The sequence below is a fragment of the Rhinichthys klamathensis genome, unplaced genomic scaffold (assembly GCF_029890125.1).
Source record: "Rhinichthys klamathensis goyatoka isolate OS25496 unplaced genomic scaffold, OSU_Roscu_1.1 h1tg000522l_1, whole genome shotgun sequence".
Lineage (NCBI taxonomy): Eukaryota > Metazoa > Chordata > Actinopteri > Cypriniformes > Leuciscidae > Rhinichthys > Rhinichthys klamathensis.
In genome coordinates this window covers 287,425-307,386 of record NW_026607001.1, presented here as the reverse complement: position 1 = coordinate 307,386, position 19,962 = coordinate 287,425, and the positions used below count along the sequence as shown (strand labels likewise).

General features: G+C 35.6%; 2 protein-coding genes across 2 annotated transcripts; both read right to left on the bottom strand.

The window, feature by feature from the left end:
* Positions 1–428: 428 nt before the first annotated feature.
* Positions 429–8,712, bottom strand: dync2li1 (dynein, cytoplasmic 2, light intermediate chain 1). The gene is made up of 13 exons (XM_056238396.1): positions 8,613–8,712; positions 8,335–8,467; positions 7,934–7,968; positions 7,779–7,848; positions 7,582–7,670; positions 7,279–7,459; positions 7,126–7,194; positions 4,125–4,202; positions 3,814–3,893; positions 3,639–3,709; positions 1,627–1,724; positions 1,449–1,541; positions 429–513 (listed from the first exon to the last, which is right to left on the bottom strand). The coding sequence occupies exons 1-13, from the start codon at positions 8,624–8,626 to the stop codon at positions 451–453; spliced, it is 1,074 nt and encodes a 357-aa protein (XP_056094371.1). The 5' UTR covers positions 8,627–8,712; the 3' UTR covers positions 429–450.
* Positions 8,713–9,517: 805 nt separating this feature from the next.
* Positions 9,518–19,841, bottom strand: abcg5 (ATP-binding cassette, sub-family G (WHITE), member 5). The gene is made up of 13 exons (XM_056238400.1): positions 19,656–19,841; positions 18,425–18,546; positions 17,854–17,990; positions 15,334–15,432; positions 14,958–15,090; positions 14,171–14,310; positions 12,830–12,959; positions 12,436–12,649; positions 11,952–12,157; positions 11,253–11,391; positions 10,912–11,097; positions 10,637–10,749; positions 9,518–9,892 (listed from the first exon to the last, which is right to left on the bottom strand). Exons 1-13 carry the CDS (start codon positions 19,808–19,810, stop codon positions 9,708–9,710), a joined length of 1,959 nt encoding a protein of 652 aa, XP_056094375.1. The 5' UTR covers positions 19,811–19,841; the 3' UTR covers positions 9,518–9,707.
* Between the last annotated feature and the right edge of the window lie 121 nt (positions 19,842–19,962).

Below are 19,962 nucleotides of genomic sequence, written 5' to 3'. Positions count from 1 at the left end.
TGTATCATATCAGTGTTGTTTTTTCAACTTTTTGTTGTTTTTAATGTATGGTTTATTTATTTTTGTTTCTTTCAATTCATTTAATTGTTATGGCACTTTTTCCTTTTTACATAATTTTGCATATTCTCAGTAAAGGGGGGAACAGCATATTAAATAAACATTTTTGTTTAATTCCGAAGCAGAGTGGTGTTTTCGGTTTAGATAGTTTAGGGAAAATTTAAAAAAAAAAAAACGATTTCAAAATACAATCAAGTTATACTGATCTAGAAATGTGAACTGCAAAAGGTTAAAATAGACAATTTAATTGCCATTATATACAGCATTATACCTATAACACACACATATGAACAGTATAAAAAATGGTGTCATATATCATCCTTTACTGTATGTACATAATGGAAACAGTTAATGCTGAACCTGCTGGTCTTTTGAGGGTTTTTTAAATGAAATCTATGGATCCAGAGCCAAACTTTTCCAGGACTTTGCTTGTTCTCTCTTGTACTGCTCCAGCTCCTGAGAAAAGAGACAAGAAAAAAGATGCTTATTACTGTGCAATGTGGTCTCTGACTAAATACATGTGTGTGCCTGATATTTCATCAGTCAGACTGAACCTATAATGAATTGTTTTCATTATAGAAATAAATCTGAAATAAAAAATATTAGATGGAAAAACTTAAAAAAAAAACGTAAAAAGAATAATTAAAAAAAAAATTATTTCAGTTAGTTACCAAGGCAAAATTTCTTAAAGTTAAAGTACTAAACCTGAAATAAAAATAAACATTTCTAGAAATTGTATGTGCTTTTGTAAATAATAATAATAATAAAAAAATTATATATATATATATATATTTTTTTTTTTTTTTTTTTTTACAAAAGCACATAAAATTGCTAAAAACTGAAAATTCAAAAAAGGTTTTTCAAAATATGAATAAATATCAAATAAATAACACTGATCTGGATTTTTTTTGTCATATTTTAACATACTCTAAACTTTACATGAAGCATGTTTACAATGATAAATACTACAAAAAAATCAGTTCAAATGGTTCTCTGTGCAGTGATGTCTCTATATATATATATATATATATTGATTTGTTGTAGTTCATAAAAACCTGTTTTACTCTATAAGTTGAGGGTTTGAAATAAGTGTCACTTATATTGGCTAATTGCAATTGGCTTATATTGCAATCACTAGTCAGCAATACCATTCTAAATCAGAGCAGGTGAGAGGCTACTGAAGGGCAGTGGGTGTGAGGTGCAGGGTAACTTTCAGTCATATACAGCACTCTAAAGTAAAGCAGGGCATGTATCAGTCTGGAGGATCGCTTGATGGTACAGTACAGTATATTACTGGAGGGATTATAAACACACAGGTCTAGAGGTTACTAAAAGACAAATATCTGAATGCTGTGGTGATCTTACACTGGCAGTAAACATGTGTCTTGTACCTGGTCTTTCTGGGCTCTGATTGAGTCTATTAGGGTCTCGCTGTACTGGGGGTCTTTGGCAGGATCTTTCAGCTCTTTGCGTTCTTTGGTGTTCTGAAAAACAAAAATGATCGGGGTACATTTGATATTAGTGTGTGTGGGGGGGGTGTGTGTGCGGGTTTACAATATCAAAAAGTACCTCGGGTGGGAAAACCTTTTCAAAAACCTTCTTCCAAAGGTCTAAGGGGTTTTTGGCATGTAGGCTCCCAATATCAATCTCAGAGGAAACAGGGGGACCTAGAGGATGAATAAATCAATGCAAATGAGAACTTAGCTAGGTTTTAAGATTAAATTTATTTAAATTCGTAAGTAAAACTGCATATTTAAAGTGAGTAAGTGGAGGCGGGGCTAATTTTCATATTCATAGAAGCGCGTATACTAAATGAGGCAAGGGTGTAGAGTTACATTCAAGCTATTTTAAGGCATGAAGAATTTTTTTTCAAGGAAAAAACGTTTAAATATATTATTTGAGTGATCAAAGATGAGTTTAAAGGGATAAAATTATTGATTACAGGGGGACTTCAAGATTTAATCTTTAAAGATTTTCACCATTTTAATATGATGTTATAAAAACTGCATGTATAACATGTATACATTAATAAATTATATATTCAACAATTAAAAAATATTGCTAATATAGTTTTAGTTGAAATATACAGGTTTTTTTAAAGGGGTCATATAATGCCATTTTTGTACAAGCTAGTATGATTCTTTAGGGTCTAAATTAAAAGTTTGTAATATACTTTAATTAAAAATTCTCATTAGTATTGTAAGAAAACACTTATTTTACCTGGTAAAAAACAGCTCTGTTTTCAGCACGCCGTTTCAGTGCATATGACTTTAAATGATCATGAGCTTTGCTCACCCCGCCCCTCTGTTCTGTGCGTACACCGTTTGTAACACAATAACACAATAACCATAACGCGTTGTTCATTATAAACGTGGGATTATGAATTATATTGAGAACATCATACATAGAAAACATGCCGTAATGTACCCTAAGTGTAAACCTTAGATGCATTCATTGTGAAGCGTGCAGCTAGCGATTTGCAAAGATTAATATAAATATTAATATAAAGTTTAATAAAACGTTACACTCACTTCAGTTGTTCTAGAGGTTCAGCAGGAACACGAATAGCTGGTACCGATCCTTTTTTCATGAGCAGCTTCTTAGCAAAACCAGCTCATACTGACCCTCGTTTATAAAGCAGTCTGGTGTGAGAAATGATTCGCGCAAACATGAAAGCATTGACGTTGCTCGTGGGGAATATTCCCTTCGAAAACAAACTCAGCCACTGCGTCTTCAGCGGTTCGGATTTAGGAACATTAAAATGACTGCTGTGTTCGTTATTACACCCAAGAACAGAACACCACAATCGCTTAGACGCCATTCTGCTCATAGACAGTGCTCCAGCATATCAACAATGACCGCGCCGGTCCGCGCAGACTATGATTGACAGCTAGCTCATGAGCGAGGGCGGGTCTGTGTTGAAACGATGCTGTCAATCAACAATCGTGGGAGGGGCTTCCGAGCGTGTGACGTCACAAAATCGAACGGCTCAATTTGAGGCAGGGCAAAACATATAAGGAGATTAAAACAAAAACACTGGATGGATTTTTATCATTTTATGATGGTTGTGTACAGGCACTGCCAACACACATTTCAGTACAATCAACTTGTAAAAGTGCATGTACCATTATATGACCCCTTTAAAGAAACTAATCTTTTATGCGGCGAGGACATGTTTAATTAATGAAATGTGTCAAATGGAAACATTTATAAAAATTCTATTTCAAAATGAAATTGTTCTTTTTAACCATCTATTCATCAAATAATCCTTAAAATGTATCGACAAAAGCAGCAACATTGATAATAATAAGAAATGTCAGTTTAACAGGAATAAAATACATTTTAAAATATATTCAAATAGAAAACAGTTATTTTAAATTGTAAAAATATTTCACAATATTACTTTTTTATTATATATTATTATTTTGATCAAATAAATGCAAGTGAGCATAAGAGACTTTTCAAAAACATTAACAAATCTTGCTGACCCCAAACTTATGAACGGAAGTGTATATTAAATATAATGATTTAAGATGGCTTGTTTGACTTCAACCAAAACAACAGTAAAATGTATATCTTACCAATCTGACTGAGGGAGTCTGATCCTGCTGGAACAGCCAGAGGTTTGCTGGGGTCTGTAGAGATTGACTTTCTAACAGAATGGAAGATCATTTCTTTTTTATAAAAAACAACTGAACTTCATGAATGAAGAATATCTCAAATTTAAAGTGCACGAGAATAATGAAAGCTTCATACGGTCTTTCAGTCCCAAATGCCAGCTGATTAACAAAACTCCTGCTTTTAGACATTGAGGCTTCTGACTTGCTGCTGGTGAACTATGGAGAGACAGAGAGCATTCAGACACAACCCAGACCATACAAACAGAAAAGCTGAACAGTTTTAGTTAAAGCTGGGTTATGCCACACAAGGGTAATGTCAGTTCAGAGATTTTCAATTGCTTCTTTTTTTTTTAAGCTACAAATTCCTGAAAGTTGCAATGCATGAACATTTTCAGACTACACCAAACTAATCAATTCTGAAATACTTTAGTAAGAGTACAGTCTTACGATTAATGACGCTCCATAGAAGTGGGCTAAGAAGCGTAGAGTCTTACAAATCACCTTCCTCTTCTCTGAATCAAAGTCCTAGAAGGAGACAGGAGTTCAGCATGAATGAGACTGATGAATATAACAGTTTGGTTATTGTTCTAATTTATTTTTTTTTAATTTTTTTTTAAGACGTTTTTCTCAATATTTAATAAAAAATTGTTCAAAAATCCAGGTTTGAAGTGTTAAAGGTGCAGTAAGCAATTTCTGAGAAACCCTGTTGAAAGTGGATTGGACCAAGCACCACACCACACTTGTAGCTAATCAGCAGTAGCGGGTGTGTCCAATCATAATGGAGGAGGAGAGAGAGTGAGCAAGACGGGATTTGAAGAAAGACTGTAGAAGGAGAGGTGGCTGAGAGACATTACAAAAGAGAAAAGGTCAGAGGAATGTCACTTGAACAAGAAGGGTTATGATCAGGCAAGAGCTTTAGAACCCGCATTAATATTAGAAAAGCTTTCCAGCGCTGGAGAGACCTAAGAGAAAGGCCTGAAAACAGACACAGAGGTTGAGATGTTTCTGCTCCATACGTGAGTTACATTGGTTTTGCTGTTTCACTTGCTTGTATATTCTATATTCGCTACTGTGCAGACTCAAGTTCCAAGATGTCAGCGCCATATCGGGACACTGGCGGCTTCACTTCTGACCAATGGAAGAGAGCGAAGGGGCGTCGTCCATCTTTTTTTTACAGTCTATGGTCTGAAGGTCTGGGTACGCGAGAGTACTCCGCCCCCAAAATGCACGAACACGCAATGCAAGAGTGAATGTCTCTTTATCATAGCTGAAGCGAAGCAAAATAATGCTTTGTGCAAAAGAAAGCGAAGATGAACATACAGTACACAAGAGAATATACAAGCAGACAGGAAGTAAAGCCGCGAAATCAAGCCCCCGCCCTCACTCTCGCAGAATCAATCGCAAGCACACGCTCCTGCACTATTTATTATTAATTATAGAAATGTAGATATTAAATTTAAAGCTCCAATCTCCTTAGTCCTCCGAAGATCTCGAAAAAAAGTCTGTTGGTGCTTCAGTGACTTAGCCTGGCAAGCCAGACCTACATCAAGATGTTAGGTCTGGGAACTCACAATTGGCATACCTCAATCCGAGGGCCAGTATAAACGGTTGTCTTTCAATATCCCTCGGCACGCAATAGGATAGCGCTACAACCAACCAGAGCAACAAACGGCTGTGGCTGAGTGAGTCCCATGCGTTTTTCCACCAGTGAACCAGCTAGTTGGTATATTAAACTTTTGCCGTATCAGGTCGTCAAAACTCTGAAGACATCTTCCTTTTTTAGGAATGACTTAAGTGACGTTCTCTTAACGCCAAGTCATCCAGAGTCGCGGGCAAAGCCGATTCGAAAGACCGCTGTTCGCCAGCAGCATCTTCTTTGTTTTCAAGCAGAGGGAAATCACCTATGGAAATCACGCGGAACCGTCATAACTCTGCCGTCATTATGTTAAGCCCGCCCACCAACTCTACACGATCTGATTGGCCGGACCAGTTTTTGTTTTTTCCAGCTCAAAAGTCTATGGAGAGTTGCTAGACCACACTTTTGGCGCTTTTCCACTACACAGTACCAGCTCGCCTCGGCTCGGCTCGGCTCGACTCGCCTTTGTTTGGTTTTCCACTGTGTAAAAGTTGTACCTGTACCTGCTTTCGGGTACTTTTTTTCGTACCACCTCCGGCGAGGTTCTAAGCGAGCTGAGGCGAGCTAAGCCGATACTAAAATGTGACGTGAAAACAATGCCGACTGCTGATTGGTCACAGAGAATCTGCGTCATCATTGCACGCGCCAGATGGAGTATCCAGAATAACCCCGCCATTTTTAAAATAGTTTGGCCAGAGATAGTTACTAAACTTACTACTATTATTATGGCAACTCGGAAGAATACGCCGTGGTCAAACGAGGAGGTGCAGACATTCCTTTGTTTGGTTGCCGAAGAGAGGATCCAGCGAGAGCTTGATGGGGCAACGAGGAACGAAATGCGTCGCTATGACGACCGGGTACTATTTGTGGCGGTACTTTCTGCAATGGAAAACGGAGCGAAAAGCGAGCCGAGTCGAGGCGAGCCAAGGCGAGTCGAGTCGAGTCGAGCTGGTACTGGTAATGGAAAAGCGCCATTTGCTGCAAAATAATTTTTGCTGCCGCTAGGGTGCGCTAGATTTCTAGGCTATCAGTGACTACTTTGCTCAGAGAACCTGTCAATCACAGCTGTCAATCATGACGTCACACCACCGCATCAAATAACTAACTAAAAACAAACTTATTTTAAAAACAAACACTTGAAATTACATCAGCGTGATAAAAACTACAGTAAATGACAGACTGTCTGACTGACATGTAAAGCACCCAATCACAGTTTGTTTTGTTTTGTTCTGCATCATGTTTAGGGGCGTGAAAATGTAACATCAATGTCCCTACAATAATAGACCAGTGTGTAAAACTCCTGTACGTATTTTAAAGAGTATATGCCGCAAAGTTAGTTTACATACTTTTAAAAATCCAGCGTTTAGATGATCCTGATCACAGTTGTAAACACGATGCCGTTTTTCTTCCATGAGGGGGTTTGGCGTCACGGCATCCAAAGGGAGTTATACTCTATATCAGTAAATACTGTTTTTGAACTCCCTGAAATACCTCTGTTGTAGTTTTGAGTTTTCCTCCGGGAACGTACACGTCACAATGTTCCTCATTTAAATAATTTCCGCCCAAGGCATACGCAAAAAAAAAAAAAAAAACATTACACCCGAGAAGCTGAAACTCACGGTTTTGGTAAGGGGCAGGACATTTCTGAAACACCCTTGAAGCGGTTGACCAATCCCTACACACTGGCCAGCCGACCAATCAGAGCACACTGCACTTTTCACAAGGAGAAGTGTATACTATGCATGGTGTATACTATACAGTAAGCTAGTATTCTATTCTGAATCTGAACATTTCAATGCAGTGAAGTTTTACCTGAAAGATGTCAAACTTGCTGCCAATTATGAGAAGCGGAACAGGAAAAGGGCTGATGAGCTCTCGATCCTGTTGAAGAGAGACTGTTTCATGTAATACACTGCAACATAAATGCACACACTCGATTTAGAGGAACTGTGTCATCCTCTCTACCGGATAGTCCTTGTGGAGGATTCGTGGGACTCGTTGTTTGCCTGATCTGGATTCTCCTGTCTTCTGGAGTACGGCACACACTTTTTCCACCTGACTTCGAGCTGATCCGAGCAGCCTTTCCATGGTCTCCCACAGAGCATTAGGTTTAGACAGATCCAGAACAAGTACTACAGATAAAGAACTGCAAAAATAATTGTACTTGCACAATGTTTGCAACCACATTTTAAATTTATTTTAAATTGAACTTAAACGGCTCTCTCAGATTACCATCCTGAATGAATGTACAGTGTCTGTGAGTCTAACCTGACATTGTCAGCCGTGATGGGAATCTGAACAAGGTCCGATAAGGAGATTCCCCCTCCCAATTCCCACAGATGAGCGATGTCTTTAGGCTGCAGAGAAGGAGAAAATAGACATTTATCGACCCAAAGATGCTTTTATATAAATTAAAAGCGAAATCAGTTCCTATAAAGAAGTGAAGACAGCACTGTAGCTCGTACCGTATTATGCCCTCTTGCTCGTCTACCAAAAGTGTACTCCAGTGCAAGAGTAGGTTTAGCTGACTCATCTCTGGTTTAAAGGGAAAAACACAAATCTGAGGCGACATGAAGACTCTTAAAAACTTCAAATGTACAACATGACACCTCGCACTTACCTGTCAAGAAACCGCAGTAATATTGTTGTTTTGCCCTGAAATATAAGGTCAAATGTTGTTTTCTGACAATAGAGGCTAAAATATTTTAAAATATTTTATCTTTAAATTATCAACATGACCAAAACTTGTTATTGTTTATATATATCATACAACTGTATACGAGCCATAAAAGCCTGATGCATAAAATATGATACAACTTTTGTTTAATTTTTATTAAAGGTTTTGTCTAAAGTTTCAATAAACTGTTCCATTTTTTTTTTAAAGAAAAAAATATTTTCCTGACTATTATTTTATGTCAAGGTTCACAGGGTTATTTTTTAAGCCTGTTTACCATTAGCATATATACTTTCTCAAGACCATAAACAGTAAGTGAGTGTTAAAGTGATATATTGTAGGCATACCCCTGCTTTACTGCCCATGAAGAAGACTGTTCTCTGTGTGAGGAAGTGTGCGTCCTCTTCAGCATCCTCTTCATCAGTCCTGTTCTCCCTGCTGCGTACCTCCGCTGCAGCAACATCCCATAATGTGTCCGAACTACGAGACAAAATCATCTGAATAGCAGCATATGCATATTTAGCTCCATTCTTCCTAATTTGGGTAACGTTAGCTAACGTTAGTTAGCAAGTAAACTTGAACGAGGAGTAAAATAATGTGTGTAAAAACCCAACCGACAACTTACTTTATTTTAGGCATTATCACAAGTTGTGTTTTTAAATTTCTCTACATCAAAGAAGCGAGTTTAGATAATAGTCCTTTATTGATGCCTCAGTGTTCTGTCGACTAAAAAAGAGGCGCTTGATTACCGTTGCGAGGGGTAACGTCACCGTTTGATGATGAACACACCCAGTGCACTATGGGAAATGAAGTTTTTCTTTATACTATTTTTACTGCAGTGTTCGTATTTTTCATTCTCATTTATTTTTATTTATTGTGAAAAGCACTATATAAATTTGGACTCAAATGTTTGGGTAAAAATGTTATATCTAATAGCTAATATTTTTATGGGGTCAATATGATCTTGGTGCATGAAACAAACATCCACAAATAAAAGCATGCGTTCATTTGACTTAAGTAATATGACTTGTATTAAAATAAGTCAACACTCGCTGGCACTTCAAATTTAAACACTATACATTAAATGGTAACACTTTACAATAAGGTTTCATTAGATAACATACGTTAACTAATTTAGTTATAATGAACTATAAGAATGAACAATACTTCTACAGCATTAATCTTAGATAATGTTAATTTCAAAATTTACTAATACATTATTAAAATCAAAAGTTGTATCTGTTAGCATTAGTTAATGCGCTGTGAACTAACATGAACAAAAATGAACTGGATTTGTATTAACTAGCATTAACAAATAATAATAAATACTGTAACAAATGTATCGATCATTGTTATTTCATGTTGGTTAATACATTATTTCATTATAATACAATGAAACTTTATTGTAAAGCGTTACCCATTAAATGCCACCTCTTTCTAAATACATTTTAAAAGAGCAGGATAAACTTTTAAAATTTTTTTATTAAACATTTATTATGTATAACAGAGCATTTACAGTCACATTACCAATCACAATACTGGTGAACATTGTGGAGAAAATGGATCTATAACTGTGGAAAAGGTAGATGGATTCAGCTTTCACTTTAGTTTTTTTTTATATATAATCAACATATATGATCTAGAGATATCCTATGTACAAACTAAAGAACATGATATTTTATACACATTTGCTCACAGGCACAATAACACATACAGAAGCTTAGCGTTTGATGAGGTGGTCTCGTATCTTGAAGCTGATGATGCCCAGTATCACGAGCCCAGGCAGGAAGGCATAGAGCAGGAGGAAGTCTAGTGTGTAACGTGAGAGAGCTCCAGGATAACCCTCATCTATGATCATATTACCACTGTCTACCAGACAAGCTCCTGGCAAACCAGCTAAAGGGGCTGAGAGACAAACGGTTAGTCAGAGGATGTCCATATGCACACCTTATTCATTATATGTGTTAAAAATCCCAAGAACCAAAAAGTTAATCCATGTCTATCCATTTGATTCAGACAAAAATGAGCAGATATACACTACCGTTCAAAGATTTGAGATCAGTACTTTTTTTTCTTTTATTCTGCAAGGATGCGCACTATAAAATCACTATGTTTCTTGAAGCAGAAAATCAGCATGTTAGAATGATTTCTGAAGGATCATGTGACACTGAAGACTGAAGTAATGATGGTGAAAATTCAGCTTTGTATCACAGGAATAAATTACATTTTAAAATATATTCAAATATATACCTAAATAGTTAAATACTAATTTAGCAATATTAAAGTTTTTCCTGTATTTTATATTAAAAATATATTGAAGTAGAAAACAGTTATTTGTAAAGAAAATTCACAATATTACTGTGTTTACTGTATTTTCTTTACATTTTTATAAATGCAGGGTTGATGAGCAGAAGAGACTTTTTTTAGAAACATTAACAAACCTTACTGACCTCAAACTTTTAAATGGTAGTGTAAGATTGTTTTAATTTACAAGGAACTATTAAAGGAACAAGCCTCTGTCCCACATCAACTTCCTGTTGGGAAATTCATTATCACCGGAAATGTAAAAAAAAAATGTGTTTGTCAAGCCATTTCATAGGGTCCATTTTGAGAATGCATAAGTTTGAAGAAGACAATGATTTTTCTTACTGCAGGTGAAGTTTAGGCCATAGAACTCAGTGACGATAAGGAGCTCACAGCCGTACTTCTGGAAAGTTAGATAACTCAGCCACTGGAATACTTTAGGCATTTGTTTAAAACCCCTGAAAGAATTATAAACAAGACATTTTTTTAGAACAAATCTGTTTTCTAACTGGTTAGAGTAGATTTAAATCAAAATGCTGAACAATCACGAACAATAGTGTAGTCCTTTAGCACTAAAAAACAAACATGTTGGCAAGCGAGTATCAAAATCATTTCTTCACCTTAGAAATCCAGAGCCCACCATGATTCCAGCTATATTGAGTAGAGCGACCCCACTGTTGACCATATTGGGGTCTTGAACGACACCCAACAAGACCAGCGTTAAGAGTTCACCTACGATGTGTGGCACCATGACCACTGCTGAAAAACACAGGAAGCGCAGGGGATCTGGGTTCATCCCAACAATCCTAAAACACCAAACCACACACAGAGAAACAGTCACGATCCACAAACCAGTAAATTGTATTTGATCCTGAGGACATTCCCCTGGATTTAAACCCTAGTAACCCTGACCCGAGCTCTGATGAACTCAAGTAGCTTAACAACACACACCCATACCTACCAATACAGGAAAGAGGTAAAGATGAACACACTGATAATACTGAAGGGCAGGATATGGATGATGTAAGCCAGAAACATCTGCCATTTCTGGTACAAGCCATCTTTACTCTCCTGGTCAGCAATGGCCCTTAAAGCAGGAACTGTTTTTAATCAAGAAAAACCTTAGACTGTTATCCACACTTAAAAAGTGAAAATACAGTAGCAGACACGTCTAGTGTTACAAATTATATGCTATCTCAAGAGCTCTATGTTTTAGGTCAAGCAATATTCTTTGACATGCAGGAGCAATTTGTGAGGCAATACACCTCCTGTGTGTTTCTCTCTCTTATCCGGTGACCTACAGTAAAATGAGACTCTTATCGCTCATAAACTGATATATAAAGGACAGGGATTACTTTTCCCAACAGCATTGGCTTAATTAGTCTAACTGCTGCATCACCTTTACCATCAATTCTGCCATATAATCTGTGATTTAGGAATATATGAGAATTATGTATGCACTCATTTGTTTGATACATCAGAAACAAATGTGCATAATCTTTAATAATTATAGTTCTTGTTGCCTTGTTGAAATGCAATGCCACAAATTATTTTTCTCACTGTCACAAACTCTAACAATCTCTTAAATGTTAAATGTCTAACAAACTCTCAAGATAATGCGTGTATTTTGAGGCACTTTGACTGTGGATGAGATACTTACATAGAGCCACAGCATTCAGCATGCCGGTATATGGTGATGCACCCATAGCTTGGTAGATTATACCGATTCTGTCCTGCACGGCACCTTTTGTTACATCCTTACCCAGCTTCATGAGAAAAAAAGCAATAAAGAGGCCGTAGATGAGATTCTGAGAGAGGCGCATGAGAATGCCCATCCTATCACGAGACACATTGCGTACGGTCCGCCTGTGTGTGTGTGTGTAAAAGAGAGAAATGCATGAATTAATTTAAATGCAGAATGGATTCTGATTGGCTGTCAATGTTTTTATCGTTCATTTGCTGGAAAGAATCATTCTGAAAGTGATTTCAACAATATCGTTTCTCTGTGCCATTATCGTTATAGTTGTGGTGTGGACTCTGTTATTCTTTTATATTTAGAAAGATTTTTAGAACTATCTTTATCGTTATAGTTATCGTCCTTGGTATGAACGGGCCTTTAGTCAGTGTCGTGGCTTCTGTTTTACCTCAGGAGGACATTCAGTTTGGACAGGCAGTTGGGGGACTCCTTGCTTTTGAAGGGGATCATGGGTTTGTCTAGTCCTTGGCAGCTTTGCTCGATCCTTCCCAGCATGCCTTTAAAGATCTCTGAGTTCTGGTAGGCTGATGTGATGTCGTGCATGCGGCTGTAGGTGGCGGCTTCCCTCTCGCTGCAGCGTGTGTCCACAGAAGTCAGATCAACTGTTCATTACAAAGGATGATTTAATAAAAGCGAAACACTTTACTGGATACCCATATTTTTAGCAGTAAAGATCAATGTTTTTTTAATACCAGTACATCTTAAAAACTGTATAATTCACTCAAATTCAAGCTCAAGTCTAAAGAAAAAATCAGATCTTGGGTCATCTTCTAAAGCCGTACCAAAAATATCAAAGGGGTTGCAGTACTCAGGACACTCATATCCACAGCTGCTGAAGAAATCCACCATCTCTTCAGGCTGCCCACAGAACACCAGTTCCCCTCGGCTCATGATTGCTATTCGGTTAAAGATCTGTAGACATTTATACATCTTTCAGTCATTTTATTGAGCATAATCTTCTAGACTATGTCACTTTAATGTAAACCATTGCGCTGAATGTAAAACATACTAATTTAATACAGATATATTGTCATATGAACCATACAGGTACATGTCAATCAATGGTAATGTCATAACACTGAACTTCAACACTTTATGTCATGAAACAGGTTAAATTAATTAATTATCCAAAGCAAATTTTGGTAGTAGTTAACAACATTTGGCATTATGTAATTGTAAATCTTACAAAAATCAGTTGTAGTTGCTTTTAGCCATAATGCCTCGCACGTCTGAAACCTTTCACCAATTGAAATTGGATAAACTCCAAGTAAAAAAAAAAAAAAAAAAAAAAATGAAGTCATGGTTTTCAGTTAGCTCTGATGCCATTGGATTGGATTATATATTTTTCTTATATCTTAATTCTATCGCTTTTATTTTTGCTCTTGTAGCTTGTTACTATTTAACTGTTTTATTTTTGTTCACTTTTTTAAATTTATTTACATTAATTTAATGTTAATATCTAATATTAATACATGTGAAACAACAAATTTTATGTTTAAAAAGGTGCAATACAAATAGAATGTATTATTATTGTATGTATTATAAGTAGGGCTGTCAAATGATTAATCGTGATTAATCACATCCAAAATAAAAGTTTTTTTTACATAATATATGTGGGTGCACTGTGTATAATTATTTTATATATATAAATAAATACATGCTTGTATATATTTAAGAAATATTTTCATGTATATACTGTATATAGATTTATATATAATTTATATTATATATAAATATAAATATTTTATATATAAATAATATTTTTTTCTTAAATATACATGCATGTGTGTGTATTTATATATATACAAAATAATTATACACAGTGCACCCACATATATTATGTAAAAAAAACTTTTATTTTGGATGTGATTAATCGTGATTAATCATTTGACAGCCCTAATTATAAGTGAATGCTAAGTCAACAACCTTTTTGTCAACTTTTAGAAGAAAACTAGCATATAGAAGCACCATGGTCTAAAAGCCACATAACTCAAAGGCACATTGGATCAAGGTCAAGTTTCTGATGGGCTACGGCCTGCTTCTTACATCTGGTTATCAGCCCTGAGCATTAGCCACTGCATCACACATCCTTCCAGAGTTAAAACAGTAAAAAGTCTACTCACTCTGAATAGCTCTGAACGGGGCTGGTGGATGGTGACTATGACTATTCGATCTCTTCTGGCCAGCTCAGCCAGCAGCATCACGATCTGATTAGCCGTCATGCTGTCCAGTCCTGTGGTTGGCTCATCCAGGAGAATCACCTCTGCCATGACATAACGCGAAATGAAAAAACAGGAAAAGAAATAAAAACTAATGAGAAACTTTCCACAAAGTCCACTCTCTGTCTTTTAAGGGACAACTTTGAGTGTCTCATTAATTCAAGTAATTAAAGCAATTAATAGATTTGCCATTGTCTAAAGTTAGAGCCAAATTAATTGGCTGATGAATTAATTTACTGCTTGATTAGAGAAGGCAGCAGATGAAAGCCACTTATAATTGCTGGTTTGTGTTCAGGTTGGAGTGGCCTTAACTAATCCGTAGTCCACGGTCCCAGGAGACCCCTGAGGTCCAAAGAGCCAGATAAAGGATCCAGAGGGACCCTCATCGACCTCGACTTAATATAAAAAATGTGATAACCCACTTTTAATATTCTACTTTAGTCCCTTTCACTCATTTGTCCATTCCTCAATAATCCTTTGAGGGGCTTTGGGTCACTCTCCTGGTCGCTCTGCATTTAAATAACATTTAGCCTTTAATCATATTTAGCTACTGCAGCACATGTGAGGGTTGCATCATCTGAGGAAATCAACACATGCTATACAGTGTTTGTACATCATACCTAAACAAACATTACGCTAGTATGGGTTAATATTTATTCAGGCAAGTCAGGGGGCAGCACAAAGCACTCACTTGGGTCCTTAAGAAGCTGGCTGGCAATGGAGACCCTCCTTCTCTCTCCACCAGAAATGCCTGGAAAAATGCGGCCTCCAATCACACTGTGAGCCACATGTCCCAAACTCAACTCTGCCATGACCGCGGTTACCTATGGCAAGTCAGAGTGGGATAAGGTTGTTAAAAATGTATGAATGATAATGTCTCCATCATAGCTTTCTGCTCAACAAAAAAATATATCTATTTGAGGTTTATTCATTCAAATTTAATTATCAATTGTGAGTTTTTCCAAATATAAACAATTGTTAAAAAAATGAGTATTTTGCCTATCTGTGGTGATGATGTGGCAAATGAGTTGTGTGTGTTTTGACATCTGTGAAGGGAATGAGCTCACTTTCTTGCGTATGGCCTCAGCAGAGTGTTTTCTCAAAGCAAGTTGAGCAGTGTATGTCAGAGTTTCCTCCACAGTCAGGTAGCTCAAGAGATTGTCACTCTGAGAGAGAGATTGAGAAAAAACATTCCATGTAAGCATTCAAAATAAGGCTGTATTCCCACATAAAGAATACTAAGGTGAATATAAAGGGATAGTTCTTTTAAATTTTAAAAGTGTGATTTCTAGACCTGGAAAAGTTCTAAAAATTAATAAAATCTTAATTACCGGTAATTAATTTTTTTATAATGTATATAATATTTATATATATATAAACAAATTTATATAAATTTTGTCAAGCTCCTTAATAGAGTGGTGCAGGGATGACGTCAGAACTCGCAAGACAAATTCTCCACTGGTTTCCTCAAGGTTTTCCTATGGGGTTTTATAATGGGGTTTTTCAATATATGAGTAAAATAAAGCCTGTGGTAATAACTTGACGATACTTTGACATTCTGTTTTAAAAATGTAAACTGCACAGACTCAAAACCCCAAACAGTCTTATCTAGTTACTTATAAATGTACGTTTTCAAAAATAAACATAACTGCTTTAAAATTTGCGTTTTCGATATGAGTGCGTGTAATTTATTGTAAATTGAAAAACCCCGTTATAAAACCCCATAAGAAAATCTCGAGGTAACAAAAGGTGAATTAGTCTTCCAGGTTTTCACATCTTCCCTGCACAACTCTATATTTTATCACGTATAATTTGGTATTTGTGAGTAAAACAATAAAAAAAACTGTAATCACAAACTAGAAAAGTCACGAACATTTACTAGTAATACAAAGTGTAAACCCTGAAGAACATTCAGTTATTGGAATTACAGAATTTTGTTTTATTTAAGTATTTTATTTATTATTTTAATATATTGCCAATCCTAATTTCTGTAAATAAAAAGTTTGAAAATAAACAGAAAATAGTCTTGGAGTCAAAAAGGTTGAGAACCCTTATTACTTTTCATTCATGGAGCACAAAATAGTGTGAAAAAAGAGCAGCTTGATCAGTCTGTTAAAAATCCCAATTTCTGAAACTTCTAAGAAAGAAATTACCAAATGACATGAGAGTGAGTAAATGATTAAATTTAAATTTTTGGGTGAATTGTCCCTTTAAACGGCTCCCATGTTCATCCAATAAGAGCTAACCTCTGGTATGAGGTGTGCATGTACAGTGGTGTGTATCAGCGATAATATGCATTTTTTTAAAAGGTTATTCTAGTAATGTATTAAAGACTGACATTATCAACATATACAACATTTTACAATTTTTAAACTTTGCTCCTGAGTGGACAAGTGCTCTTAAATGTCACTGCTTTAAGTTCTTATCTGTATTTGGAGTTTATAGCTTGTATTTATTAAGTATTAGGCTCATTCCTTTGAAGAAGTCATAGGGATGTTGAGTTTGTGCGTCATGTCTACATCTGTAATTGTTGTACATTGAAGTTCAATGCAAACATCATTGCTGCAATTAGCTATCATGAGTAACATCCCTGATTTTAACTTCTTGATCAATTAAGACATCTTCACATATCAGGTTGACTAAACTTTATATTTTAATGCAGCATGAACACTTATTGATAACACTTTACAAATAAGGTTCACTAGTTATGCATGAACTGATAATGAACTGCACTTATGCCGCATTTATTAATCTTTGTTAATGTTAATTTCAACATTTACTTTATTAAAATCTTAACATTAGTTAATGCACTGTGAACTAACATGAACAAACAATGAACTATCTTTGTTAATGTTAGTTAATAAAAACAAAGCAAATAAATACAGTAACAAATGTATTGCTCATGGTTAGGTCATGTTAGTTAATACATTAACTAATGAACCTTATTGCAACGTGTTACCCACTTATTAAAAAAAAAAAAATTACAGTGCTGTTAAAAGCAGAGTTAAATGGTATGTGGTTCCTGAAATGAACTGTAGTATTTGGCAAAAAAGTTTGAAATGCTGAAAAGTACTTTCTTCATAACTTCACTTTCAGCCAGTCTCTGTACATTTAGCCCCTGAGACATTTAATTACTGGATTAGATTATAGCTTCCTTGCATCATAAATTTAAGCTGTAAAAATCACCTGTAATAATGGCAGTCTTGCCATGATTATTTCATTTTCCGGAAGATGTGCATGAATAGCTCTGAAGAATATTACAATGAACTCATGTGTAACGACTAAATTCAGAGTTCACTCTAGATGACCTTTACTGCAAACTTTACTGTATGTGTCTAAGTTTGGTTGTGGCAGACATGACCTCTAGATAGTCTAGAAGTCAATCGCTTTTTTATCTATATATATCTCCAACAGTTGACTAAAGTTCAGTCACATGTAGCCCGTGGCATTTACATTGACACGCACGCACGCACGCACGCACGCACACACGCACACACACACACACACACACACACACACACACAAACTTGTGGTCAAATTGTTTTATGTTGAATACTATATTCATAATTAAATTAAACAAATCTCACCTGAAGAACATAAGAGAAACAGTCTTGAAACTGCTCTGTTTTTAGCTTTCTTCCATTTACAAAAATGTCTCCCAGAAGGTTACCAGAATTCCCAATTCTTCCTGCTATAGCATCTAACAGAGTGGTCTTTCCAGAGCCTTGAGAAAAAGGTCAACAAGTTTATAACTTTAAGATATGATATGACATTGACATTCAAAGAAATTATCTTTGCAGCCTTACGTAATGTACAATTGCATAATAAGTTGCCTTGTTCATTCTGTTGCTTCATTTTAGTGTCTTAATGCATATAGAGTGAATGATACTGGAAAGATCTGACTGAGAATATGATTTTATTAAAAAAAAATTAATGTCACTGGTTTTTTTGTTTAGTGGCACTTAACCCCTATAAATAAACAGAAAATCTACATTCCTTAAAATGTCACATTCACCATTACATTGTCATGTTAAATAACAAAAATTAACACATACTGTAGCTGAGTATTTATTTCACAATAGCATATTGTGGGCTCTGTAATGAAAATGTGTTCTAAGCATCACAGTCATTTCGTCTCCCAGGTTTTCAGTCACTTACCCGAGTTTCCCAGAATTCCCATTATCTGCCCACTGTCCACATGAAATGACACTTCATTCAGTATTTGCCTTGTCCATTTTTTTCTAAAAGATGAAAGGTCCCACCAGGGTCCTACATGTTCACTGTAACACAGCAAATAAAAATATTTATGAAATGAACAAGACTTTTAAGTTTGTCAGTATTTTGTTTGAAATTGCAGGATGGAAATGAGTAAAGAAAAACACAGATGTGAAGACGGTGCACTCTAAAATCATGGGTTAACAAAAACAACAAAGTCTGGGTGGTGAACAAACACAGCACTGGGTAAACACAAGACCAAACACATTCTGGGTTAAACTGACTGAGCAAGCATTTTTAGAGTGTATATGTATACTTCAATGAAAGACTAACAGTCTAAAGCCTAATAGTTGTATAATTGTTGCCATTCAAAATTCTGATGACGAGAGGTGACTGTGGCATATAAACGTTCATTCACTGATCATTTAATGGTAGCTGCATGTGCAACATGTGCTGTAAGTGGTTAATCAACAGAATGTTAATCAACAGAATAATATAACCACATATAAGAAATGTTAAAAAAATTTAATTTAGGCATCTGCATAATTTTAATATAACATTTTGCTAACAAAAGCTTAATTTTAAGTTAACATTGTGTTGAGATTAATAAATATACAATCTCATATCTGTGTATTTAGCACTTTTTTTAAAGATCTTAAAATAAATTTTTACATCAGAAAATATGTTCCTGTTATGCACTATTTTTATGAATTAACTGAATTAACAAAATTATCAAGCAATATGTATTGTGTATTATCTATCATGCAAAAAACATTTTTAAGCATTTTAGTAATAACTAATATTAAATAATATTGAGATCCTTTTAAGGTTTCAAGTTCTAAAGGAGGGGTTACAAAATAATGTTTCTGTAAAGTTATTTGAGTATTAAAAAGCTAAAGTTTAAAAGTTCTAAAACATTGACATTTGACATGATCTTGAGAACTTATCATTCATTAAAATTGATGATGGTTAATATACAGTACATGTGTCAGGTGCAGTGGTGGGTTAACAACTGGACTGGAGCAAATTCAGAAATAAAACTAAAATAAACAGTTTTACCATTAACCCGGTCCTAAATTATGGTTGAAGATTCAATGCTAACTTGCATAGACTGTGAGTTTAAGACAATCATCGATTTCACTGGTTTCATATCATATCAACGAGATATTCCTACCTCACAGTATAGGACACATTTTTGACGCTCATGCAGCATGACGGATCTGCGTAGTCTGGGTTTGGACGGGCCGTTCTCATCTCTGACACCACCTTAAAAGATCCATTCAACTCATTCTTCTGGAAAATGTCCTGCATTGAATAAGATTGACTCATTTTCTCTCATCAACGGTCAAACTAGCCTGAATATCAGTGTGACAGTCAGGTCCACGACTTCAGCTGTCTGAACTCTCCAGCTTGTATTTCACTGATTAAGCTGGAACCATAAACAGTGACTCTTATCAGTGGAACTTTGCTCCATTTGCTAT

Bases quoted from the DNA above. Each gene is read 5' to 3' on its own strand.
- dync2li1 (XM_056238396.1), bottom strand. The intron at 3,894-4,124 runs GTAAGACTGTAC...GTCTCTCCATAG, and splicing joins TCTATGGAGCGTCATTAATC to TTCACCAGCAGCAAGTCAGA. The intron at 1,542-1,626 runs GTACTTTTTGAT...TTTGTTTTTCAG, and splicing joins AAAAGGTTTTCCCACCCGAG to AACACCAAAGAACGCAAAGA.
- abcg5 (XM_056238400.1), bottom strand. From the start codon at position 19,810: ATGAGTCAATCTTATTCAATGCAGGACATTTTCCAGAAGAATGAGTTG. The intron at 17,991-18,424 runs GTAAGTGACTGA...CTTTTTCTCAAG, and splicing joins GGGAATTCTGGGAAACTCGG to GCTCTGGAAAGACCACTCTG. The intron at 12,960-14,170 runs GTGAGTAGACTT...AAATGTCTACAG, and splicing joins CCCGTTCAGAGCTATTCAGA to ATCTTTAACCGAATAGCAAT.